Below are 27,797 nucleotides of genomic sequence, written 5' to 3'. Positions count from 1 at the left end.
CATTAATATTCTTTTGAACATATTAGGTAGAATAATAATAGGCATTACTGATTCATTAAACCGAAACACTTGTATCTTACACTTCATGTATAATTACAGGGCACAATATTTTTATTATTTATTGTAGGCAATTACTCCGAATGGTTATTTAAACTTGAACATATAAAATGTATAACAGATTATATTAGTATCGAGGGACCAGCTTGTCTATCGGAACAGCATGGCCGAATCAAACTTCCCGGTCCTTTTATTTGAAAACATTTTTCATAAATTTAACTCGTATTTAAAATTTGTAGGAATATTTATCAATATGGGCGATGAAAACCCGAGGAAATTAAAATTGGTTAAACTGTACTACTACTTTAACTTGCATTGGACACTCCTGGACACGATTTCGGAGGTCGCTTGTTTGATTAACGGCCTGGTCAAAGGAGAAGACTTCGGAGAAGTGACCTTCGTCGCTCCTTGTATGATCCTGTGTCTGATGTCGTTCACCCAGTCCGTCTACTTCACCCGAAAATTGCACATCGTCGAAGATTTAATGAGATCAGTGAGGCTGCATCTGTCGAAAGTTTACGAACAGGGAATGTTCGATGAGAAGGTGGAACTACTAAAAAGGACCTTTAAAACTGTTGACGTAATGATAACGGTCCTGAGCATCACCTTCCGCGGTGGCTTAACATTTTTTGGCCTGAGTCCCATATTTAGAATCACCAAACAGTATTATTTTAATGAGCCTATTTATTACACGCTTCCTTACCTAGTATTATATCCTTTCGACATACAAGTGATTGCTAATTGGTTGATAGCTTATGTTCACATTATGTGGACGGGTACGTATTGTTGTTAACTCACAAATTACCTTTTAGTTTCTCTAATCTTAACGTTACAATTTACATACCTACACTAACATTGCATCGGTCGCTAAATTGCAATAATAATAATTGGAAGTGATTTTAAATTAGTGTCTATGTTACAAAACTACTCGTCTTATTTCCAGCAATCGTCCTAGTATTAACTTTAGCGTCAACGTACTTCGTGTGCTACATCTGCAGTGCCGCTATTTCCTGTCTATTTGAGTTTTTATGCCTGGATATGAACAGATTCATATTTAATTTACACAGTAGAAGACGGCCTGATTTAGTAGAGGAAGATTTGTATCAATTTGTGAAGATGGCACAACGCCATAAGGACCTAATAAGGTATAAAAATATAATATGGGCCCGTTTCAAATTCGCCTTACATGGGACGAACTAGCTAACTTACTAATTGTGGGAAGGTTTTGTCAAAATACTTAAGTACAAAACTTACCCACAAGCTACCAGTCACTCATTTGTCATTATGCAATTGTTGAATAAAGCACAATGTCCTTTAAAATAAATAATTATAAAAAGATAAGACTTATTTCAGGCTAATAAGTAATAACATTACACCTATTTCAGAATCGTCGAGCAAATGGATGATATATTTTCACTATCTAATCTACTAAATGTCGTAGCCAGCTCTATTTTAATTTGCCTTACTGCATTCAATGTTATGGTAAGAGTGTAATTGAGTAGTTAACATGTTAGATAATAAACAAAATTGTATAATTACTTTATTAGGTATACCTAATCCATTGTAGTTGTGGCAGTCTGATTACTCAAAGCAATCAAAGGACATGTTTTTACCGTTTCCTGACAAGTGATGAAATGGTGGATAGCCTATCCACTTATCAGGAAGTAGTGAAACAGGCCCTTAACATTGCACTTGCGAAAAATTTACTTAACGTTGTTGAATGCAGTCATCAAATACACAATAATATCTTATCATTTTTCCCCCTTTAGGTATATACGGACAAAATTATGCCTAATTTCAAGAATTACATCTGTTATTTCAATTTGAGTAATTGTAAAATAATTAATAAGACATTTGTTGCAGATATTTAATGATTTGATAGTGGTACTGCCATTTCTACAATTTTTGGGTTTTTGCCTCGGACAAATATTTTTGATTTGCTATTTCGGTGATCAAGTCATGAGATCAGTAAGTAACTAAAAACGGCATTTTAGATTGACCCACCTCTTTAAAATAGTCTTATTCTTGACTTGAATTTGGTAACATGCAAAAGTAATTAAGGTTACAATTCAACGTTATCAAAATTAATATATGAGTAACAATTTTTCATAATACTTGAGTATTATTAATTATTAAAATTTATTTAAAAAAAACACAGAAAGTACAAATAATGTATTATTACGGGTAAAAAAGCAGCAGCTGAATATAATGTATTTTGACATTGTATAATGTATATTGTATAAATATTATGTAAGAATACATTGTATTCAGCTGCTGCTTTTTTTACGTGTAAATAGCATTATATTATTATTTTATTTGTTTTAGAGTTTGAAATTAAGTGATACATTATACGAATCCCAATGGATATTTGCCGATAAAAGAATTGTGAAAAATATTTTCATAATGTTATTGAGGTAATTTTATAAACAACTTTAATAGGTATATTATTATACATTTAAATAAGATTTTACTTGAAAGAAATTTTATGACCCTCTTGGAAACTAGGTTGCGTGAGTCATTAAATAATGTTAATTTTACTACTTATTTCAGAGCTCAAAAACCGAGTAAATTTACTGCATACGGATTCGCTAATATCAACTTGGAAACCTGCACTGCAGTAAGTGACTCAGTATGTTTCGTTGATGAAGGCGATACCTGAATTCTTAAAACCTGAACCTAATTTTTTTTAATTTATAATAATTATACTTACCTAGGTAATAGATATAAAAATTACTTTTTAATGATGCAACTAATCTTATTATTTTCAGATTCTCAGTAAATCGACGTCGTACTTCGCGTTAGTACGAACTTTGTACTTGAAATAATTTTAGAGCACTCAGGCATTATAGCTCTTACAAGAAATTAAAATCTAAACACAACTTTGGCCTATTTTTGCTCTATAACGGTAGGAAACCCTTGGTGCGGGAGTCTAACTCGCACTTGACCGATTTTTTATTAAGTTTTTATGTGCATATTTAGTAGAAGCGTGTACTTTGGTAGTAGTAGAATTGACTTTGTATAAACTCAAAAGTTAAGATGGAGTAGTTCTGTTTTACATTGCAGTTCACGGTACCCTATCAGGGTTATATTTTAATCTGTGTACGTGCTGTTTCTTTTAAATATATAATAATAATAATAATATATTTATTCAGTATTTACAATAATGGTGACATAAATATTATATTAGAGCTACTTAAACTAAAAACAAATTTAATGATTATAGAATTGCCTGAACTAGGATACCCTGTATTTCAGGCGAAAGTTAGTGCTACAACAATAATTATTACGATACAAACTATAGCTATGCCTTAAAGTTACAAATTAAATTAAGTAACTTTATACTAACTATAATTATAAAAGTTTTAAATTGCCTATACTAAATTATTAATTTATTATTACACAATATTATTACTTACTAAGTCTTATTCTAATCCAGTAGTTCCTGAGATTAGCGTGTTCAAACAAACAAACTCTTCCACTTCATAATATTAGTATAGATTTACGTTTCATACCATGCTCTACTAAGGTCGTAACTCGTAACGTATTACATAAATAATGAGTCGATCTTCTTAACACTAATATACGGGCTTTTATCTTTACAAACATGTAAAAGCAACAAAATATACAAGAATAAGCGTGTAAATGACCAGAGTATGGCAAGGGGAAAAAAATATACGTGGAATAACCATGCAACATTTCACTGCACTTGTTAAAACTTTATTTATGACACGAATAAACGTGAATTGATACAATAGTGTTAATAAGTCACATATTATTCACTAGAATAATAATTTAATATGGTTTTTCTTAAATATGTGGTAAACCGTTAACATGAGCAGAAAGATATTTTTTTTACCTTAAATTTGATTATACAAATTTGTCTATTTATTATGTAGTCAAAGTTATGTGGTTCCAAACATTTTTTGTCTTCCTGAAAGTTGTCTTTTTTCGATTGCACGTTTATTCCATCCAACCATCCATGCCATTCATCCATCGAATTATTATTTCCCAAGAAAGTAAACATAAATAGGCGATTTCCAATTTTGGTGGCTTGTCGCCGAACTATTTTACTCAACATCTAGACCGATTAACATAAAACTTGATACTTACTGGATTAGATTTTTATTTTTATGTAGTCTTTTTATACAGTGGACTCTTCATAATATTTGTACTATTATCTATTCTGTGATAATATATGAATTTTACTCTACTAACTTCTGTAGTTGACTTTTTATGACACAGTTTAGTTCTGTCGCAGAGAATTTTTAAATTTTGGTGGGATTTAAGAAACGTTGTTTCTACAAAATACCATTGATCCCTTAAGCATAAAAAATACGCCATTTATTTTACCAGTTTCCAGTTTATCAAAAAACGCCCGATTTTATGCAATTTTCGTGCACTTAAATTATCCTACTTGTGGCAATAATAATATCATGTTGTTATTTTGAATATCGGTAGAGTTTTGGTTCGTTTATAGTTAAGTTAATGTGCTATAACTTTAGTGCACGTAGTTTTTTTTTAATATTATTTTTCTCGCAAATTCCAATTTTGGTGGGTAAGAGGGTGTGTAAAACATTATTTTTTACAAAATACCACGGCTTCTTAAAGCATAAAAGATACGCCATTCGATTCATTCTGTCACAACAAGCTAATTCGTCTAGGTGGACGTGGTTGTCGTACCAGTGTGCCGTGTAACGCCATCTTGTAAAATGTCACTTCAGACTTCACTCTTCAGAGATAGCTGAAGTGTTTACACCCACGGCCCACCCATCACTGTTATTCAAAATCATCATGCATGAGCTACATCCTTGTAGATATGTACCACCGTATCACTTATTTACCTTACGGTGCCGACCCACTTTGTTATAATTTTGTCAGTTATGATCGTAGGTTCTATCTGAGTTAATTCGACAGAATATATTGTATCAGAAGTTTTCGCTACCTATAAACATATATATAAGAGATTACGTAAATGTCCTAGATGATATTATTGTATGTAGCGCAACATTTTTGATTGCTTGTTAACCTTACGTTCCTGTTTTTGTAATTTAATATAAGTATCTATTTTATTTTCTTTCTGTACTTACAAAATATATTAATAAACTGCAAGATTTTATCAACATCTTTCTTCAATTTTAATATACCTTTTTTAATTTTCTTCTTTTTGTAAACATTTAAAAATTACTATTTTTTTTATTTTGACCTTAACCTTCAAAATTTTACAAAATACTTTAAGCTTATTAGCTATACTTATATAATAACATGTACATAGCCCTGAGTGCAACTTAAAGTCCATAAGGTAATTATTATTTTATTATCACTAGGTATATGTCGTAAAACTGAAGCAATTATATTGTTATGCAAAAAAAACGAGAATGATTAACGTTTTCCTTTCCGTTTTAAATTTATGAATCATTTGCTCAGTTAATAAATAAAAAGTCCCTAAAGTTCACAAAACAGGCGCTCCTTTGCTTGTTCGTATGTCTGAAACTGAGGAAACTCTTCCAACATTGTTTAACACTTTGACAATACCTATTTAAAGAGATTTTTTAAAACCAGTATTATAGGTAGGTATTTTGAAAATATATTAGACTCTTATAAATAAAATATAATATAAAATGTCGACCCATATTCTAAATAGCTTTTGCCCGTGGCTTCGCTCGCGTAAAATTCGAAAATCGCGTAAGCCTACTGGGGATCATGATGCTTTTCCAAGACCAAAAGTAGCCTATGTTACTTTCCATCCTTTCAACTAAGTCTATGCCAAAAACAAGTCAAGCCTACGTTACTCTTCATTCTTTCAACTAAGTCTATGCCAAAAACAAGTCAAGCCTATGTTACTCTTCATTCTTTCAACTAAGTCTATGCCAAAAACAAGTCAAGCCTATGTTACTCTTCATTCTTTCAACTAAGTCTATGCCAAAAACAAGTCAAGCCTATGTTACTTTTCATTCTTTCAACTAAGTCTATGCCAAAAATCAAGTCAATTGATTGCTTCATTTGGGCGTGAAGAAAGCACAAATAAACAAACAAACAAACACACTTTCTAATTTATAATATTACCTAGTATGAATAATAGGAAATAGGATTTACAACGCCAAACGCTATTAATATTAAGTTACAACTTACATGTTATTCGGTACATAGAGCTGCTCTATATACAACGTTATTGGTAGTAGGTAAGTACTGTCTGGTGCAAATACAAATAGGCTTCTTCTGTCGCTGATGCGTGAAATAGCCACATACAGTTGACCATGCAAAAAGCAGCTGGTGCACAGATCTAACCCTGCAGCACCTAATGTTTGCCCTTGTGCCTTATTTATTGTCATGGCAAAACATACACTTAAAGGGAACTGCAAGCGTTTAAATTTGAACGGGAAGTTATCGGGTATCAGAGGTATCCGAGGTATAAATACTTGCTCACCAGCACCACACCCCGTTATCACTTATCACCTCAGCCTCTATAACATTGCGCTGCAGAGCAATCACTCTTAGCTGGGTTCTGTTGCACAATTTCGGTGGACTTAAGTTTCTAAAGAGCATTATAACCACACCGACTTTAATATTATTTTTTATTTATTTATTTATTTATTTAAATCAGGCTACGTAGGCCCATACAATATATACCTTAATGACTAACATACATAAAAATTATATAAACAACTACACATTATTACGAATTAACGGCGACATATATTATGATCCAGAAAGTTAGACAGACAGACAGACAGGCAGGCAGGCAGAATTTTATACACCAGATATTCTTTTTTGTTTATATTTAATCTTTCGCTTCGCACCCGTATAAAATATAACGCCTATGTCATTCACTGAAAAATTATTAAAATCGAATGAGTAGTTTTGATTTATATTCATTACTACCCGTGGGCCGCATTGGCCGGTACCGCCGCAATAGCTACGTTCTGCAATTTTTAAATCTGTAATATCTTCGAATATATTTAGAGCATATATGATTTAAAGGGCCATATAGATCTATTTATATTGAATCAATAATGTATTTAAAGCAGGGGTTTCCAAACTGTGCGCCGTGGAAAGGCAAGAGGGGCGCCGTGAGTCGATCCTCCATCATTATCCATAACCACAAATATTATGAAATAAAATTATAATATGAATTACTTATACAAAGCAGATGATCAAATATTTGTTCATTATTATTTACCTCCTTAACCTAACTATAATCATTAAATGTGTATATTTATCTATATTTTTGTAATAGCTAGGAAGGGTTGGGCGCCGTGACAAAAGATTGACTCAAGTAAGAGCGCCGCAGGCTGAAAAAGATTGGGAACTCTATATTTTAAGTATTTAATTGAATAAGGATTGATGCCGTATGGGTAAAAATCGCTTCGAAAATTAGGCACTAGGTATTTGAAGTTAAAAGTACAAAGACAAAAAAAACGTTATTGAGGTATATTCATAAGAGATAGACATACCTATACAATCGCGAAGTTTTCTGTAGGCCTTTTCATAGTGTACAATACTTATTTTATAGAAAAAAATGGTCTTTCAGCGCTGCTACTTTCACAGTGAACTGTCTACGAGGAACACTTACACGCCCTAAAGTATTATCACTTAGTTTTGTCACACCCTCAATAACTATTTTTAACCGACTTCCAAAAAACGAGGAGGTTATAATATGTTCGGCTGTGGATATTTTTTTTTATTGTTCCGGATTGATTCAATAAATAAAATTTGGCGCCTGCGTTACTTAAAATAGCAAAATATCATGTAAATATTCTTCTTTAGCAACAGGCTAGGGAATGTTATTATTCGACAAATTTACTATTCGAATAATTCGAATATTTTACAAAAGTTTTCAAATAATTCGAATATTATTCGAATAATTCAAAATTTTTGAAAAATGCTGAAACCTCTGAACAAAAGTAACAAAGAACTTCGTACAACCATGTACAACCTATTTTGTTAATATTACGAAGTAAGCAATTCTAATTTTTACTTTTATCAACATAAATCTTAGTTAACTAGAGATCGCCCAATGGTCGAAATTCGACCTTAGTTTCAACGACATTAGGACTACTACCTATATTTTGTAAAAAAATATTGACTGTATAATTTTTTTTTCAACTCTTCTCTCTGGGACTCAGCTGATCTCAGACTGGCCGTGTAAGCTTTGTCTAATTGTATCTGAGATTCAATAAAAAAATATAATCCATTTTCAATTTTTCATCTTGTTGTCAACAGACTTCAACCATAAATAAAAGAGTATAATTCGTAAAAGCTTGTCACTCAAAAATCTGTCATTTCTCATGTGTGTGTGTGTGTGTGTGTTGTAGTGTGTGTAATGTTTTATTTGTTAAAAAAATGTATGATAAAAGCATAATTTCAAAATAATAGTAGCTCGATGCACTCCTTCGCCATAAAAAATTATAACTGTGCAAAATTTCATTCACCTACGTTTCCCCATTTTTCGTCAAAAGGGATACAAAGTTTTTGGCTCACGTATTAATATATAGATGACATAGTTAATTTTTATCGCTAAACACTTTAAAAATGTATATTTTGAGGTTACAGCTGGGCAATAAAAGAAAGGCTGTAAAGTGTAAACCGTTTTCGATCGTAACACCTTTTACTTTTCTCATGTGATTATGCTTGAAAGAAGTCAATGGATACAGATCGTGAGCGACCATTACTGACGATACTGAAATCCATGACTGAAAGGAGTTTATAATATCTTCATTTTCATGTCTTTAGGCAAAATCGTTATTTTGCCTAAAAACATGCAAATGAATTTATTAGACGTTTCTAAAACATGGTCAACGGCGACGACGAATGGTCGTATACTCATTAGTTAGACTAAAAACAGATTTATATTATCATTAAAGATGTAGAATATTCATAAATAATATTATTTTTCTGAAATAAACTTATTCCATGTTAATTTTATGTTTGATAGCATTTTAAACAAAAATAAAAAATATTTTTACTATTCGAATTATTCGAAAAATAATTTGGCGAATATTCGAATAATAAAATCGTCGAATATTCGAATAAAACGAGTATTCGAATATTCGAATAACATACCCTACAACAGGCGTACAGATTGTTTCCTGGTTTTGAGATTCCTACTTCTGTAAACCTTCAATAAATAATAATATCTGAATTTGTTTTTATTATTCGTAGATCTGAATATATTTTGCTATAATCATAATATTATCTATGTAAAACAATTTTTATACAACATTTGCCTTACTTTTGCAGAAACTCAGATGGTAAAGCAAATAATAATTATTATAATTTACGTCCGAGAAGTAAACTGGACTGAACTTTACATAAACAATTTATTATTTTATAACTTTTAGGAAATTGTGCTAGGTTTTAACCTCGTACTCATGCAATAAAAACCTTTATTGTACTAGACTTTATCTAATAAAAACTAAATAAAAATAAAACTAAACAATGACATCAATCAACTTCATATCGTGTATTATTTTCCTCTATGCTTCATATTAAAGCTATTTTAAAACTGTTCATTCACAAAAAATATTCCAAGCTAATTACTGCCTAGAAAATAACTATAATAAATTGATTTACTTTATTAAGGTGCCCATACACGGGACAATTTGTCGTTTCGATCGATCGTCAAGAAAATCGTCCAATTGATCTTTTGAACGTAAAATCGTTTGCGATATTGTATACACACGTACAATTTGTCGTATATAATTGTCCTGTCTATGGCCACCTTGATATTTACTTTCTAGGCAGTACTTTGAAATATTATTCTTAGTTTTTAACATGGATCTACCGTTAACAAAAAGAAAACTACCAAAGCTCAAAGCCTGCATGTCAAAGAAAAGTATAGAAAACTTACAGAACAAAGAGTTGTTTAATCTAGAAAAATTTGATGCGCAAGCGCTACGAAGGTAAATAGACTTAGCTGGATAATAGTAATTTGTTAAGCTTTCAAATTAGATGTCCGGCTTAATAAAAGCTTACGGTCAAGTCGGACGTTTGTTCTTTAAAAATAAAAAAAAACAGTTTAATTAAGCAAGTTTAATGACATATTATGCTATGTTGCCTCTTCACGCTTAACCGATTAACATGCTCTTACCTGTAGTTAGGTACCATAGGTTCTGTATTTTTAGGCGCAAGCGTCCTTTACACAAGTGCATCATACTGGAGCTGCAAGAAACAGGCTTCACGGACTCCTCGGACTACCTGCGCGATCTCATCGAGGACAACATCCAGCTCCTCGAATTTGACGATATCGGTATCGTCGTAGATCTCAGAAAAAAACATGATTATTTGGAGCACATTACCGCGAGCCTCAAAAGAGTCGAAAAATACCGTGACGCAGGTGAATTTTTATTACTATATAATTATAGGATAATATGGTCCAAAAAACTTATGCGCCAAGCAAAAACTTGTACTAAATTTTAATAAGAACAATATTGTTGAAGAACAAAAAGTTTGGTAGTAAAAACTGCGCGTCTTTTTCAGACGATAAGAAAAACGAGTCGATGGAGCTATTGAAGCTGGCTCTCTATTTCGCTGAAAGGGAGAAGGGGATAATATGGTTGGCGGAGAAGTTCTTCCTCTGCGCCATCGCCGTCTCCAGCGACTACTTGCTCGATGGCGGACAGCAGTACAACCGCTGCAACTGTCTCTACGCGAAGTTCCTGTTGGACAAATGTAAGAACTTGACCCAAAATTATTCTGGTATTTATTCAACGTTACAAATTTGATCTTTGGTAGATCTTTTGAAATGTAGATATAAGTACAACTATTCTCATACACGTCAATCAAAATTAAAACAACGAAGACCATAAGCTAAAGAAACCGGATTACCACATGAGTGTAGGTAAATTAAACCACATTTTTACACAAAATGGTAATTAACTTATGAGTTTCAGTCGGTTTACAACTTATATTCTCATTTCTCACAATGACATAGACTTAAAGTAGAGCTGTTATAATATGGACTTTTGGTCAATTAACGAAAAGTACCTGGATGACCGATATAGCAAACACTCATTGGCTTTGTGTTACTTAACAACGCCATCTGCTGGAATAGCTTTAGCTGTTGTTGTGTCGTTAAAGAATTTAGTTGCTCACAAAATATTATTATTATTCGCCAATAGATGTCAGGAAGAATCATATTTTTCAGTTTATCGATAAAACACGAATAAAAATACATTTTCTAAAAATGATTCCTAGCTAGATATTATATATATATATATATATATATATATATATATATATATATATATATATATATATATATATATATATATATATATATACTTATACAAGAATTACTCGTTTAAGGATATAAGATATGATGATAAGTAGATCATAAATTAAACCGGTAGTCTAAATAATTAATGGCAGAATCGGATTGCTGATCTAAAGTAAAAGATATTTATTACACCTACCTACATAGTAGGTATCTAATTAATATTATACTGATTACGTCAGCTATTATCATGTACCCAGTGGTCAATCCACTTGTAAGGGTCAATTCAGACCGCAACGCGACGCGTAGATGTATTTCGAAATTAGTATGGACAGAGTAGACAGAATGATAGAGTATGCCGACTTAGAACTGATGTTGAAATTTTTAAATTTGACGTATTATGACGAAAATCGTCGCCAGGGTTGTTAACTTGTCACCTACGAATTCAAAACTATGACATATTCGCTGGACGTGTTCCTCTTTGGTCGTATTGTTGTTTGTGTTTTGGCACATGCGATTAAAATTGACAGAATCTAATTTTGAAATCTTTATTTTAACAATTTAAAAATAAATTATATCAGCCAGCGCGAGGCACATTCCGTTCATAATCCTAGTGAAACCCGACGAATTTTACAGATATTGAAACCTGTCCGTCTCTTTGCAGTCGAACTACTGGTCGTTATGTCTATTGTGGTATGGATTTGACAGATTCGCAAGACGTCTGACGCAATTGAAATCTGTCAAATCCATACAAATTTAGAAATGCATCTACGCGTCGCGTGGCGGTTTGAATCAACCCTGGATCAATTCAGACCGCAACGCGACGCGTGGATACATTTCTAAATATTTTGTATTGAATTGACAAATTTGCAAGACGTCTCACGCAGCACGCTTACGAAATCTGTCAATTCAGTACAAATTTAGAAATGCATCTATGCGTCGCGATGCGGTCTGAATTGACCTTAATTCGAGACACATATAAAATATACAAAAATAATTATAAACTTTGCCCTTTAATTCTGATACAGTATAATTATTAAGCTGTTGCCCGCGACTTCGGCCGCGTTAGCATAGTAGATCACGCCCCAATGCATTTTCATCTAGCTTAGCTTTACTACCTTTTTTCAGCTACCAAAAAGTAACATTTTTGCACCACAGTATACTCCGTGGTACACTTCCGAAGGTACTGAACAGAACTTCGGCCTCTATAATATACAATAATATAGTATGTTAGAAATTTTCAGCGTTGTTTAAAGAAGCAAAGTACTTATATTATGCTAATATGCAGATCACGTCATATTTTATCATCATCATCACTACCATTATCTTGTACCTAAATTGTGTCTATGTCTATAACTAATACTTTATAATATACAGTGTGTAACAAAAATAAGTGATAATACTTATGGGTGTGTACGTGTTCCTTGTAGAGAGTTCACTGTGAAAGTAGCAGCGCTGAAAGACGAAATATTTTTTTTACTTTTGTATGAGCAAGGGCCCGAGCGTCACGACTTTCCCCATACAAAAGTAAAAAAAATATTTCGTCTTTCAGCGCTGCTACTTTCACAGTGAACTCTCTACAAGGAACACGTACACACCCTAAAGCATTATGACTTATTTTTGTTACACTCTGTATAAGCATTGTAATAACTAAAACCACAGAATAGATAATAGTACAAGTACTAAAACTTGAATTGAACATTGTATACGATGGTTCCAGAGTGGAAGTCGCTGAGAGCTGTGTCACAGACCACAGTTTATACTAGTACAGCACCCAACGCTATTTAGTATTTACTGAGTAATCTATTGATTGATTGTGTTTCCCGTATTATGTAAACTCATGTAAAACCGAAGTTAAATAAAATTTATTATTATTATTATTAAAATATGCATCCTCACATTATGACCTTATTATTAATAGTCTTTATCTCAAGGCTGATGTTTGTGATCATTATTCTATTATTTGACAAGCGATGAACTAGCCCAATAGGCGCCGGCAGCCTATTCAGCAAACATCGCGTGACTTCGCCAAACTTCGGAATACGGCGCCGGCAGCCATCTCGGCAACCGGCGCCGGCAGCCATTTCGGCAACCGGCGCCGGCAGCGGAGGCACTTCCTATATTTTATCACGCAAGACACACTGAGGGCGAGATAAACCTATAGATATCTACATAAGTTTTTCTGCAGCTAATGAACATGAAAACTTTAGTCTGTATCTCGCGTAAGTAAGGAATAACTTAGGCTACTTTTTAACCGACTCCCGAAAAGGAGGAGGGTATATTTAAGTTTGTTTGAATTTTTTTCTCTGACAACTACGCCATTTGTGGACCGATTTTCAAAATTCTTTTGTTGTTGTATGAGATATAGCCCGATTTTTGTTGACGCGGACGAAGTCGCGGGCAACAGCTAGTTGAATATAAAAATTACATATCTTGGATACCCATATTATAACGAAAAAAATGGGATACGTTTCATTCGTGTCGGGCCTGGGTAAATATTGTATGGGCCGTGAGACTCTTTTGAAGTTAATCCATTCAGTACTTTCTGAGTTTATCCCGGACATACATACAGACAAATAGACAAACAGACAAAAATTCCAAAAACTATATTTTTGGCTTCCATATCGATTGTAGATCACGTCCCAAGTATTATTTTTCAAAAATATTCAATGTACTTACAGAATTGAATTTTCTACGATTTTATAGCTATGTCAGTAGACAGTAGACACCATAAATCATCGCTTCCATATTCTCGATGTTTCTCAGGAACAGATGTTGATGTAAACAATTTAATTGATACAGCTTCACGTTATAGTTCCAGGTGTCGACCTTGAGCAGCCGTTTGCTATTTTGACGGAAGTTCGAGACAGAACTATCGGCAAGGTTGTTTATACATTTAACTATTTTCCTAGTTAAGCTTCAATCATGATTAAATTATGTTACTTCCTAAACTAGAATTCATAGTCTTCTGATATTATGGTCAAATTGTTTTCGATAGTTTTGTCACGGTAAACGCCACATCGCTTAGAGATGCGTTTGAACGACATATTTTGCCGTACATTTTCCATTTTTGATTTCACCGTCGAGAGCTCAGAATGCAATAATTTTTAAAATAGAGGCTTCTTTTTTAGGACTGGCTACTATTTGAGGCCTCCGAAGACGGTGACAAGGATTTGCCGACCGAAACAATCTTTAGTACAGCGGCGATGGCGTTACACGGTGTACTGTTGAATAAAGCGAAACTTTGCAGAAATACTGACACGGCAAAGTCAGAAACGCTTGCCCGATTAGCTGAAAGAAGAGCTAGAGATGGTCTAACCTCTAAATAATTTTATCTATATCTGGTTTCTCACGCTAAATTATCGATGAGCTTGTATATTATAACAAACGTTTATAATGTCCACCAGACATACTGACAGATTTTATCGACAAAATGGCGAATTTCCATTGTCTAAATGTCACTTTGTCGTGTTTAACTGTCACTTTGTCTATTCTTCCGTAGAAATAAACCGTTTCTATGGTGATCATGCTACGCCTGCAGGAGGTTTTAGAGATAAATACCGAATGGCGCAATGCTATTAAAACGCCAATTACTAGAGTACCTAACGATGTTAGCATTTAAAACACTTATTTAGCAAATGTCAGATAATTATTATAATTTTTATTACTATGAGACATGAGTAACAGGTTAAATCGATTCCTCGTTCTTGCCACAAAACTTGTAATTTATAAGGTAGAATATTAGGACATTAAAACAAATTTCCGTGTTTTAGCCAATGACACTTTGAAGACAGCTGAGGCGATCGTAGAGATGGGCATCAGCCAGCTCATGATGAACAATCTGAACAACGCTGAGAAGTCGTTCGGTCGAGCTCTGTCGACGTACACGGAGCATAATCACGTTGAGGGCATGTGTAAGGCTTTGATGCATATGGCAGCTGTCAAGCAAAGGTAAGCAGGGGCCAAGTTACCAGAGTAGACAGAATTATAGAGTATGCCGACTTAGAACTGATGTTGAAATTTGTAAATTTGACGTATTTTGACGAAAATCGTCGCTAGGGTTGTTAACTTGTTACCTACGAATTTAAAACTATGACATATTCGCTGGACGTGTTCCCCTTTTGTCGTATTGTTGTTTGTGTTTTGGCACATGCGATTAAAATTGTCAGAATCCAATTTTGAAATCTTTATTTTAAATATTTCAAAATAAATTAAGTATATCAGCCAGCGCGAGGCACATTCCGTTCATAGTCCTAGTGAAACCCGACGAATTTGACAGATATTGAAACCTGTCCGTCTCTTTGCAGTCGAACTACTGGTCGTTACGTCTATTGTGGCCTTACTCCTAATACTGACACAGTTTTGATAATCCATACTAATATTATAAATGCGAAAGTGTGTCTGTCTGTCTGTTTGTTACCATTTCACGCCCAAACCGCTGAACCAATTTTGCTGAAAGGTATGGATATACTTTGAGCCCCGAGAAATGACATGGGATACTTTTTATCCCGGGAAAATGTACGGTACTTGCGCGATAAACGATTTTTGGCGCAACGGAGTTGCGGGCGTCATCTAGTACGAATATAATTCGATGTGGATTTTGATCGTGATCCGTATTGTAAGCAAATTCCAATCGAAATCGACATCGCAATGGGCAAAATATGTCAAACAATGTAGTGAAGAATGCAGATGTTGAAAATACTAAAAAATACCGATATCGAGTTGATTTGATTCTCGATGGTGTCAGGACTCAGGACTCAGGAGTAAGGGTGCTTGTAGGTACCAAAATAAGACGAGACGAGACACGAACATAAAACGCTGTGATGCATAAAAGCAATACATAATCAAAATGTTTTGGCGTGACATTAATAAATAATGTATTGCTGGCCTAGCTCAGTCAAACCTATCGTATATATCGGTTCGGTCGGGTAAGCTGACCTTAAAATAAATTAACAAGCTAAGAAAACTCTTCAAAATATCTGATTGATTTAGTAATCTGTAACCTATAATTATTATTTACTAGACGTTCCGCACGGCTTCGCCTGCGTAAATAAGATATTTCACAGACAAATTAGTCCCCAAAAAACAGCCTATGATCCTTTACTTCTTATCTGACCCAAGTAACAGAAAAATTGCTCTAGTAGTTCGTGAGATAAGCCCTTTTAAATAATTTCACCCGTTTCTTCCACATTTTCCTCTATTTCTTAGCTCCTAGTAGTCTTAGCGTGATAAAATATAGCCCATAGCCTTCCTCGATAAATGGACTATCTAACATTGAAAGAATTTTTCAAATCGGATCAGTAGTTCCTGAGGTTAGCGCGTGCAAATAAGTTCTTTCAAATCATTTCCCCCCGTTTTTCCACATTTTCCTCTTTTTCTTCGTTCCTATTAGTCTAAACGTGATAAATATAGCCTATAGCCTTCCTCGATAAATGGACTATCTAACACTGAAAGAATTTTTCAAATCGGACCAGTAGTTCTTGAGATTAGCGCGTTCAAACAAACAAACTAACAAACTCTTTTTAGATTATAGGTAATTAAATCAGAAGTTTCGGCTTATGAACTAACGTGCCTCCGGCCTTGTCAGGGGTTAAAGCAACGCGTAAGCTATAGTAATATTAGAATTAGAGAAAAAAGTTGAGTGCCCTCAAAGTCTCAAACCAGCTAAAAATGTAAACTTTAACTCCATGATTGAGATAGAGCATAGAAAAAAAAATCAGTTTTAACTACAGTTGAAACTGATTTGTTCTTCCCCTTTTAGCTAACGCCAATTTTATTAATATTATTTGTGTAGGTACCTAACAAGTGCTTTACATACATAACGCACTTAAACTGTCTTAACTTCAAGATGTAAGTGTGCTATAAAACTTTCTGATAAATGACTATGTGATAAAAGTGATACACACACTATTATGCGATGACGTGTATTTTTATGAATTTTATGTTCATTATAACTCGCTATTTTTAGCACGAATGTAAAAATACTGCTTGTAGTTAAAATTCTAATACCTACCGGACTCTGAACCAATGGTCAATATAAACAACTTTTTTATAATCGTAGTTAAACAATAGAATGTTTTATTTATAAATTTATATGACTTGATAAAAACGTATAATTTGCAAATCTAATTTGTCAAACATTAGCAGGTGGATCGCGCCGAACAAACTCTTTGGACCTAAAAGGATGTTTTGGTGCGTGAATTGCGTTGTCACTTGTCATGGGGACGTGGATAAGCGAAACATGTTACAGTTTCTTACCCTAAGTCTCAAGAGACATTAAATCTGAGACTGAATTTTTGCTAAGCGATCTCAATGTTTGGCGCCGCCTATAAAGTAATTTTCTTAGGGATCACTTTGATAAATTAACTAAGTACTCTATATCCAAAATATATCCGTTGGTCATCGATTATAAAATATAAAGCAGCAATTATATTATAAGGAAATATTCTAAATAATCATCATAATATTAATAAGTTATTCATATTATTTACCGATTATAAAATGTCGTTTATTACACGTGGTCGGAAATACAATCAGTTAAATTAAAACATTAACATAAATAAATTATGAGCAAAAATTTTTTTGAAAAAAAAAGCTTTTATTTAAATACTCTAAAAAAGAAGAAAATAAACCCCTTAAAATTATAACTATTAAGTTATAACCTCAATATATTATACAATTTGCATTATAATAAAAGCTTGTCGCGTGATTTGTACTTAATTTGTAAATAATAAACTAGTAAGTGCCAATTTACTCAACTGAGGAAACTGATATTAAATTTTTTATTTTATTTATTAAAGTAATTAAATATTGACAGATTGTTAAGTCTCGCGACAAGCTTTTATTATAATGCAAATTGTATAATATATTGAGGTTATAACTTCATAGTTATAATTTTAAGGGGTTTATTTTCTTCTTTTTTAGAGTATTTATATAAAAGCTTTTTTTAAAAAAGAAATTTGCTTATAATTTATTTTTTGTTTTTTAGTTAAATCTCTGACTAAATTTCTTAAGTCTGCTTCATTGTAGTTTGTTTTGTTTCAAGAATTTGTTAAAATCTGATTAACTTAATTTAAGTCTTTAAGAAATCGTAGGTACTTAATTTTACGACTAAAAAATTAAATATCACTTAACAAAAATGACCGGATTCAACCAGGCATTTTCTAATGCCCGGCTTTTGACACGACACGACACGACACGACACGACACGACACGACACGACACGACACGACACGACACGACAGGACACGACACGACACGACAGGACAGGACACGACACGACACGACACGACACGACACGACACGACACGACACGACACGACACGACACGACACGACACGACACGACACGACACGACACGACACGACACGACACGACACGACACGACACGACACGACACGACACGACACGACACGACACGACACGACACGACACGACACGACACGACACGACACGACACGACACGACACGACACGACACGACACGACACGACACGACACGACACGACACGACACGACACGACACGACACGACACGACACGACACGACACGACACGACACGACACGACACGACACGACACGACACGACACGACACGACACGACACGACACGACACGACACGACACGACACGACACGACACGACACGACACGACACGACACGACACGACACGACACGACACGACACGACACGACACGACACGACACGACACGACACGACACGACACGACACGACATGACTTTTCAATTTACTCTCAATGAGCCTTTTTGTTTGATACCCATATTGCAGAAGTGCATTAAAAATAACTATATACCACTATCTTGAATGAGACGCCATATTGGATGTAAGCTGACATTACATTTGTTTCTGAGTTACTCTGAATAAGCCCTTTCATTTAATACCCATATTGCAGAAGTGCATTAAAAATAACTATACCTCTATCTAGGATGAGCCGCCATATTGGATGTAGTATGACATAACATTCGCTTTCGAGTTACTCTCAAAAAGCCCTTTCATTTAATATCCATATTGTAGAACTGCATAGAAAATAACTATTTCGCCATCTTGGATTGTCTGCCATATTGGATTTAGAGTGATGTCACATACAATATCATGCATTGTCATCCAAACTAAACGTGCATGCAAAATTTCAGCTCGATCGGTTAAATATATCTACTTCAAAATTGAGTTCCAAAATTTCACCCGAACATACATACTTACATACATACAGAGCAAGTTATATAAAAGCTTTTAAAAAATAACTTCCTTTCTATTTTAAGTAATTGGTTATTTAAAAGGTTCTTTAGATTACATTTTGTATGTATTGACTCTACAATTTACATGCTATCGAGTTAGTTTTTTAACCAAGAATAAATTGCTTGATCCCTTTGAGAGCTACGATGCTACAGACCCACAACAAACTTAATATATTATAAAAACTAATAAAACCTCTTTACCTACGTCAGGGGCTATAATTTAAAAAAGCTTCCAAAAGAATAAAGCGGTTTTGTTCTTGTTTTTTTTTTTCTTCGCCTGACGTAAATGTTTAAGGCCAGGTAGTCCCTAAAATTAGCAGTTCGATGTCTGTCAGTACGAATATCGACGTAAAGCACATTAAAGGAGTGAGCACATTGAGACGGGCCGTGCCGGGGCTCAGCGTGCCGGGGTGCATCGCAAAAATCCGCCTCCATAAAATTTGTATTGACGGAAATCCGCCGAGCAAAAATCCGCGCCGATGCGCCCCGGCACAGTGTATACGCGCATCCGATTTCATACAAATTGTATGGAGGCGGATTTTTGCGATGCGCCCCGGCACGCTAATCCCCGGCACGGCCCGTCTCAGTGGGTCCTTTAAATAACATTCATATCGAGCGCGCGCCTTGTACAGTGGCGGTTACGACGCTCGCCGCGTCTTTGATAAAGCGAAATAGGAGAAAATTATACATTTTATTTTATTTCTTAATGACCGATTTATTTATTAAAAAACTATTCCGTTATTTTGAAGCTATCCTTTTTGTAAAAAAAAACATATTATCATTTTCATTGAAAATTATGAGATGTTCGAATTTGACGTGTATTTTTATGGTGATATTCAAGATTTTTCTACAGAATTATCAGGCCATTTTTCAATATTCTGTTTAGTGATTTTGTTACTTTGTTCCTTTTTGAGTCAATATCAATTTTTGTGAAAGAGAATTCCACATAATTTCTTCAGACTGGAAGCTTAAAAATCAGTATTTTCCCAGAATCCGCGAACTGGCCTCGCCTTAAAAGTTGACGTGCTTTAATTATAGTTCCTGATTTTAAGCTGGCAATTGGCATGATGATTGACAATCATAGCGACTATAAAGCTTGTTTGATTACCCAAATTGATACTATAATCTATACATCTTAGATACATATAAATAAAATTGGAGTGTCTGTTTGTAATATTAAAATAACCGTTTTTTACTACATTCATATGAATATATAGATGGTACTTACACCAAAATAACAATTTTTAGATTTTTTGTCTGTCTGTATGTCTGTCTGTTTGTTCCGGCTAATCTCCGAAATGGCTGGGCCGATTTTGACGGGACTTTTATTGGCAGATAGCTGATGTAATAAGAAGTAACTTAGGCTACTTTTTAACCGACTTCCAAAAAGGAGGAGGACAAAATAAAAAAGTAAAAATATTTACTTTTTTATTTTTTACCTATGTATTTTACATTTTGTTGACGCGGACGAAGTCGCGGATAACAGCTAGTATTATCTTAAATTAAAATAAGCATTGAAATCAAATTAGATTCCCGTAAGTTGGTTGCGCTGGAATTCGTTGAACGGGAAGGAATCCTATATTTTCTGGGATAAAAAAAAAAATCTTAATATTATCTCCTTCCCTAGGACTCAGTGTCCTCTATGAATATAGATTTACGTGTATGAGTTTAGACAGATAGTCACACATTTTGCAGTTCATACAATATTAGTATGGATAAGATAACACTAATAACTTGTTAATTTACTGAGTAGACTAGGGTACTTCGATGAGGCTGCCAGTCTTCTCATGGAGATGGGGTCTTCGGCGATGAACCACGGTCTTCGGAAGCAGCTGGGAAGGGCATTGCACCTGCTGGGAGAGTTGCAGCTGAAGAGAGAACGACCGGACCTGGGCACGCAGTACCTCTACGAAGCCTTCCAATGCCTGTTGGGAGCTGCTTTTCAAAAAGTACTATACAGTGTTTAAAAAAATAAGTGATAATACTTTAGGGTGTGTACGTCTTCCTTGTAAAGAGTTCACTGTGAAAGTAGCAGCTCTGAAAGACGAATTTTTTTTTTCACTTTAGTATGGGCAAGGGCCCGAGCGTTACGGGTTTCCCCATACAAAAGTGAATTTTTTTTGTCTTTCAGCGCTGCTGCCATACAAAAGTGAAAAAAAAATTTGGTCTTTTAGCGCTGCAACTTCCACAGTGAACTCTCTATAAGGAATACATACACACCCTAAAGTCTTCGATCACTAATATACAAGATACATAGTCCCATACAAAACCTCTCGAAAATATATATATATATATATATATATATATATATATATATATATATATATATATATATATATATATATATATATTTTCGAGATTGTATGTATTCCTTGGTGCGAAAAATCTACAATCGCTCATTGAGCGATTTCGGTCTTTGAGCGTAACATATATATACATAACCTATCAATATACAAAAAATTTGCTTTGTTAGACTTCCATTTTAGGGTTACGTAGTCATCGAGGACTTGTTGATCGAGAATTTTCGCAGAGGAAATTGTTGTTCCTCTTATCAAAATGAAGATACTCACGAAAAATTAGCTTGATTACTATCAAGCTCATTTTTCGTGAGTATCTTCAAGTCAAGTCAAAAAAATGTTCTAGGAAACCTGTACATACTTACTACGTATACTCATATCATTGACGGATTAACCCTTAATCAAATTGAGCAATTGCCTAGGGCATCACGTCTAAGGGGACCAGTCACCAGAGGAAGCCCAAAAAATCCGTCCTTGGGGCATCACTCTCTTACGCCACCAAAAAAGTTTCTAGGAAAAAAAAACTAAGTTTTTTAGGCGGTAAAGGTTTAGACTTTAGACCGATTTTAGTTGACGTACGGAGAGGGGGCCCCCCTAACGGCATCGATTGCTTAGGGCATCAAGTAATCTTAATCCGGCACTGACTCATATATTTTATTTAAAACGACCCACAAATCAGTATTTCTGTCGTATTAAGGTAAAAATGTACAATATCAAATTAGCTTAATCAATTTAAATAATTGATTAAACTTTATTCCTTTTATTTTTAAGTCTTATATGTGTTCTAATTAAAATGTGCAATTGTTATACTTAAATGATACTTTGATGCTAGTAGCAATAATTATTCTTGTTTCTTCGCATATAGCTTTGTGTTGTATAGCTAGGGTTGCCAGGCGTCCGGATAAAGACGGACACAGTCAGGCTTTTAGCTTGCGTGTCCGGCCAAAATTAAAGGGCTTTCGTAGAGCCTGGAATCTATAACTTTATATAAAAGTTAGACGGTTGACCGACGGACACCTAATAAGATGTTAAATTGTAGAGCTATTAGATGTTAAATGAAAATCTGTACACGCTACCAAACGTAATATTGCTTTACTAAAAGTTTTGATTCTAAGTACTCGATAGCAAGGTTCCGGCTTTTTAGGGTTCTGTACCCAAAGGGTGAAAACGGGACCCTATTCATGAGACTTCGATGTCTGTCTGTCCGTCTCCAGGCTGTATCTCAAGAACCGCTATAGCTAGAGTTCTGAAATTTTCACAGATTGTGTATTATCCTTTGCCGCTATAACAACAAATACTAAAAACGAAATAAATTTATTATTTAAAGGGGACTCCTATACAACAAACGTGATTTTTTTGGCCTTTTTTGCTCGATATCAATAATGGCAACAGGTAGGCACTTGATATTTTCACAAAGGCCTTAATTATATGTCTACTTCAATATTTATGAACAATATTAATATAAAATAAAAACAAAGGGGGGCTCCCATACAAAAACACAATTTTTGGTCTATGTTTGCTCTCAGTACGGAACCCTTCGTGCACGAGTCCGACTCGCACTTGGCCGATTTTTTTACTAATGACTGCTTTGTCCGGCTTTTCGGTCTAGCAACCTGGCAACCCTATGTATAGCTGATAATAAGGCATTTGCAATACAATAAAAATATAAATATAATATTTTAAAATAGGATATAAGCTTGTTCTTTATTTTTAAAATATTACGTAATATCTGATATTGTATAAATTATATATTATTATTATTGATTAAATTAGGAAATATCCTACTAAGAACTTTATAATGGTGAAAGAAACCGGACTTTGTTTATGTTTACCGCTTTATAAGTGGTATACTTATTACAGAATTGATATTTCCAGTTTTTAAAGTTCATTGATCTAATTGGACATTACCTTTTTGCGGTTTTTTGGCATTTGGTACTTTTCCTATGTTATTAATGTTTATTATAATTTTTTAATAATTGTTATATTTTATGGTAACTTGATTCCTAATAATATACTGGTAATTAAATGATTAATTAACTTAAATTAAATGATGATTATGTAATTGGCTGGATACGTTACTTGTCAAAATAAACATGCCTTTAAAGGCCAAAGCCTCTGAAATATTTTTACTTTAAAATCTTAAGAAAAATATACACAAAAGCTACTTTACGTTATCAGCCTGCGGAGTCACTGGAGCCTTGTCAGAAGGAGACTGAGGTGTATGACCTGTACAGCAGCAGCGCCGCAGAAGCGTTCGCAGAAGATGCTGAGCAGTCGAGACTTATGATGGCGGTGTCTGCTGGTATATTATTTCTTCTTTCGTTAAATTTTTCGAACTTTCCTTCTTCTCGTTCTAACCTATGAATCTATATTAATATTATAAAGCGGAACTGGTTTTTTGTTTGAACGCGCTAATCTCAGGAAAGGTCCGATTTGAAAAATTCTTTCAGTGTTAGATAGCCCATTTATCGGGGAAGGCTTTAGTTTATATTTTATCACGTTAAGACTAAGAGGAGCGAAGAAATAGAGGAAAATGTGGAAAAAACGGGGGAAATTATTTGAAAGGGATTTCTCACGAACTACTGGATCAATTTTTCTGTTATTTAGCACAGATAAGAAGTAGACCACGTGAAGGATCATAGGCTATTTTTTGTGGACTAATTTGTCTGTGAAATATTTAATTTACGCGGGCGAAGCTGCGTGGAGCGTCTAGTAATAAATATTATACTATGGAAGAAAAACCGAATTAAAAAATGGTTCAACGAAATTTCATTAAAATCAAAATCAAAAATATTTTTATTCGGAGTAATTTTTTTACAAAAACTTTACCGAACGTCGATACTACGGTGCCTACCACCGGTTCGGGAACTAACCCGGCGAGAAGAACCGGCGTAAGAAACTCGCACGGGGCCATCTTTTACTAAAAAGATGGAAAATTACAATTTAAAACATAACAGTACAACACGGTCACATTCACGTACATTACATCCCGGGATGTATATCTTTTATCGTGTGTTGTCGTCGATGAAATCTTTGATTTTATAATAAGCTTTAGTACACAAACGTTCTTTTACTAAATTTTTAAATTTATTGATAGAGAGATTTTGAACGTTTTCTAGGATTCTATTGTACAGGCGTATACACTGGCCTTTAAAAGATTTGCTGACTTTGCTAAGTCTGATCACTGGTATTTCTAATTTGTTCTTATTCCTAGTGTTAAAACAATGATTGTCGCTTTTCTTTTTGAAACTATTTAAGTTCTTTCTTACATACAGTACGTTATCCAAAACATATTGAGATGCGACGGTCAGAATATTTATTTCCTTAAACTGTTCTCTTTAGGATTCACACGATGACATCTTATAAATAGAACGTATGGCTCGCTTCTGCAGCACGAATATTGAATTAATGTCCGCTGCATTTCCCCATAGAAGAATTCCATAGCACATAATGCTGTGGAAGTAACTAAAGTAAACACCTTAGGACATAATGCTGTGGAAGTAACTAAAGTAGACTCCAGTTGAACAAAATATGGACCTACGTTGGTTGTTACTTCATAATTTCGGATCGGTCACAGTACAATTTTATCGTTGAATAGATTATTCCAGACACTTATTACTAATAATGATAAACCTGAATAATTAATACATTATATAATTTGTAAAATCTGTTAATTGTTATGCTTCAAAATTTTAGTTATCAAACTTAACAATCTTTTAAATCATTATATCGTGCGAATTATATCTTCTTCTAAATATTAGGTTAGGGAAAAAGTTTCAGCTCATAATGAATAATGCCCTTCCCATCCCACCACACACACAGCATCACCTTGTTGTTCGGTTTCATTACGTCGTAATAAAGAACCACAAACCACACGGTTCATTAGGTTTCTTTCAGTGAGCTCATGAGGCACCCTTAATATCGAGCTTTTTTGTGTACCTCCCAGCTTTTTTTAAATGCGCCAAAACCGTTTTGTTTTTCGCGTAACTTTCTGCCGCGCGTTGTAAAACGCTGGAACGTATGTCACCAGCAGTATTTCCGGACCCAGACGATTTGCAAACCTTCAAGAAGAGAGCGTATTCTCTCTTAAAATACCGACAACGCACCCCCCATACAGCTCTTCTGATGTTGCAAATGTCCATGGGCAACGGTAGTTGCTTTCCATCAGGTAAGTTTGCTCGTTTGCTCGTTTTCCCCCTTATTTTTAATAAAAATAAATTAAAAATGGAGAGTCAAGTTCAATATAGAAATTATGCCTGGCGGTGGGCTTCGCTGCAAAAAGAATTGAGTTCTTAATGAATGCCAAGTTCTATACAAAATCGAAATATCATGTACTTCTAGAATTACAATAACATTATGAAAAAGTATTAAACTCTATTTCTTTGCTTTACCTATTGGATACATATAATAGTTCATGTTATTTAAAATATGTGAGATCTTAAAGTAATTTGACTTGGCCAAATTTTATGAAATTAATGATGTATCCTGAATGTACTTATATCAAATAATAATTGAAAATTTTATTTTAATTAGAAGATAAATTCATTCAAGTTAGGCACCTAGTTACTTTTCCTCCGCAAACTAACTTTATTATACTAAATTTTAAACTTAAGCTTAAAGCCCGAAAAAATCGAAAATACCGGATTACCGGTATTGGTCTGGACTCTGGAGCCAATACCAAAAATACCGTTTTCGCTTAAATGGTCCGGTATTGCGACCCCTAGTATCTATGGATAGGTCTTAAATAATTATATTGATGTTTCTAATATAATTTTTTTCTAACCTGAATAGTTTGCGAGAGAGACTCTTCCAAAGTGGTAAAATGTGTGTCCCCCCCACTTTAATTTCTAAAGTAGGGGCATGATAAGTCTAAAAAAAATATATGATGTACATTACTATAAAAACTACCAACGAAAATTGGTTTGAACGAAATTTAGCAAGTAGTTTTTTTTATACATCATAAATGGTAAACCTTAAATTAACTTTCATTAAATGAACTGAAACGTAAAAATACATCAAAAACCTTTTAATTTCATAAAAAATAAACCTTACTGTTGCTACGGAACCCTTCATGGGCGAGTCCAACTCGCACTTGGCCGGTTTTTTTTAAGTATTATTTAAGCTACCGTCATTTAATATTATGTATTAAATTGTATTTTTAGCCTCGGCTCTGGTAGATAGATAATAATGATAGATTTTCCCGAAGGAAAGTAGCTATAATCCCTAAACACACGCGAGACTAATCAGAATTTACATTAATTAGTACCTACTTATAACGAATTGTTTTAAGCGAAACATAAATTATAATTATTATTCTAGCTCCAATTTCGTGTACATATTTTTTGCTTTACTCTAACCGCGAGAACATGAATTTAATTGACAATTTAACGTATTTTAAAGCATTTGTTCTCAGCCACGTCCGAGTTGAAGGTTATAGCAATGCCGGTATTAGATTAGGAATACAAATGGAGCTCTTACACACCGACTGAGACACTTAAAGTGTCGGACGAGGTCGACGGTTACGTTATTTCGCCACGTAACCTCTCCTCGAATTTTCTATCTTATCTTTACTTCCTATAAAATGTGGAACTGCTTTCATTAGTGGTTCCGTGTTCGCGTAAGGGAGATCGCAGACCGCAGACTTTCTGTGCGATCGAGTCTGCGATCTCCCTAAACATACGCAAATAATATTTACAATACTAGGTAGTTTTTAACCTCCAGTAGCATTACATGCTAGGTGATATAGTAATTAATCTCTAACAATAATATATTATTAACAATTCACAAGTATTTTGAAACTAACTAAACCTATGTCAAATGCAGTCACGTATCACATAATCATTTAAATGCCTCAAACAGTTAAATAAAATATTTAGTACTACGTAATTAAAATATATGTATAATGAAAACAGCAATAAAATATGAACATAATTTTAAAGTACCCACCAAAATTATTTCATCATAAAAATAATTTTGTT

At 34.0% G+C, this 27,797-nt stretch overlaps 2 protein-coding genes across 4 annotated transcripts in view; both read left to right on the top strand.

Annotated features, from left to right (window-relative positions):
* Positions 1–310: 310 nt before the first annotated feature.
* LOC121729056 (odorant receptor 67c-like) lies at positions 311–2,910 on the top strand. The gene is made up of 7 exons (XM_042117443.1): positions 311–833; positions 1,001–1,202; positions 1,443–1,539; positions 1,921–2,025; positions 2,383–2,471; positions 2,608–2,674; positions 2,826–2,910. The coding sequence occupies exons 1-7, from the start codon at positions 311–313 to the stop codon at positions 2,880–2,882; spliced, it is 1,140 nt and encodes a 379-aa protein (XP_041973377.1). The 3' UTR covers positions 2,883–2,910.
* Positions 2,911–9,605: 6,695 nt separating this feature from the next.
* LOC121728539 overlaps positions 9,606–27,797 on the top strand; it is a 19,769-nt gene continuing 1,577 nt past the window's right edge. Inside the window, exons 1-9 of one of the 3 annotated variants that reach the window (XM_042116698.1) lie at positions 9,606–9,636; positions 9,821–9,956; positions 10,179–10,390; positions 10,534–10,725; positions 14,085–14,152; positions 14,401–14,581; positions 15,043–15,220; positions 21,276–21,471; positions 23,998–24,121. In XM_042116698.1, coding sequence (XP_041972632.1) covers positions 9,829–9,956; positions 10,179–10,390; positions 10,534–10,725; positions 14,085–14,152; positions 14,401–14,581; positions 15,043–15,220; positions 21,276–21,471; positions 23,998–24,121 — 1,279 coding nt within the window. In that variant the 5' untranslated portion in view covers positions 9,606–9,636; positions 9,821–9,828. Of the gene's footprint in view, positions 9,637–9,820; positions 9,957–10,150; positions 10,391–10,533; positions 10,753–14,084; positions 14,153–14,400; positions 14,582–15,042; positions 15,221–21,275; positions 21,472–23,997; positions 24,122–27,797 lie in introns of those variants that run through there. The other 2 variants (XM_042116697.1, XM_042116699.1) reach the window with 2 other exon arrangements.

Source organism: Aricia agestis, chromosome 7 (genome assembly GCF_905147365.1).
Source record: "Aricia agestis chromosome 7, ilAriAges1.1, whole genome shotgun sequence".
NCBI lineage: Eukaryota > Metazoa > Arthropoda > Insecta > Lepidoptera > Lycaenidae > Aricia > Aricia agestis.
This window is presented reverse-complemented; position numbering and strand designations above follow the sequence as displayed.

What these genes read in the sequence shown, in the direction of transcription:
- LOC121729056 (XM_042117443.1), top strand. Translation starts at nt 311, where the DNA reads ATGGGCGATGAAAACCCGAGGAAATTAAAATTGGTTAAACTGTACTAC. An exon ending in TGTTCACATTATGTGGACGG is followed by an intron (nt 834 to 1,000) that starts GTACGTATTGTT and finishes TCTTATTTCCAG; the next exon opens with CAATCGTCCTAGTATTAACT. An exon ending in GTGATCAAGTCATGAGATCA is followed by an intron (nt 2,026 to 2,382) that starts GTAAGTAACTAA and finishes TATTTGTTTTAG; the next exon opens with AGTTTGAAATTAAGTGATAC.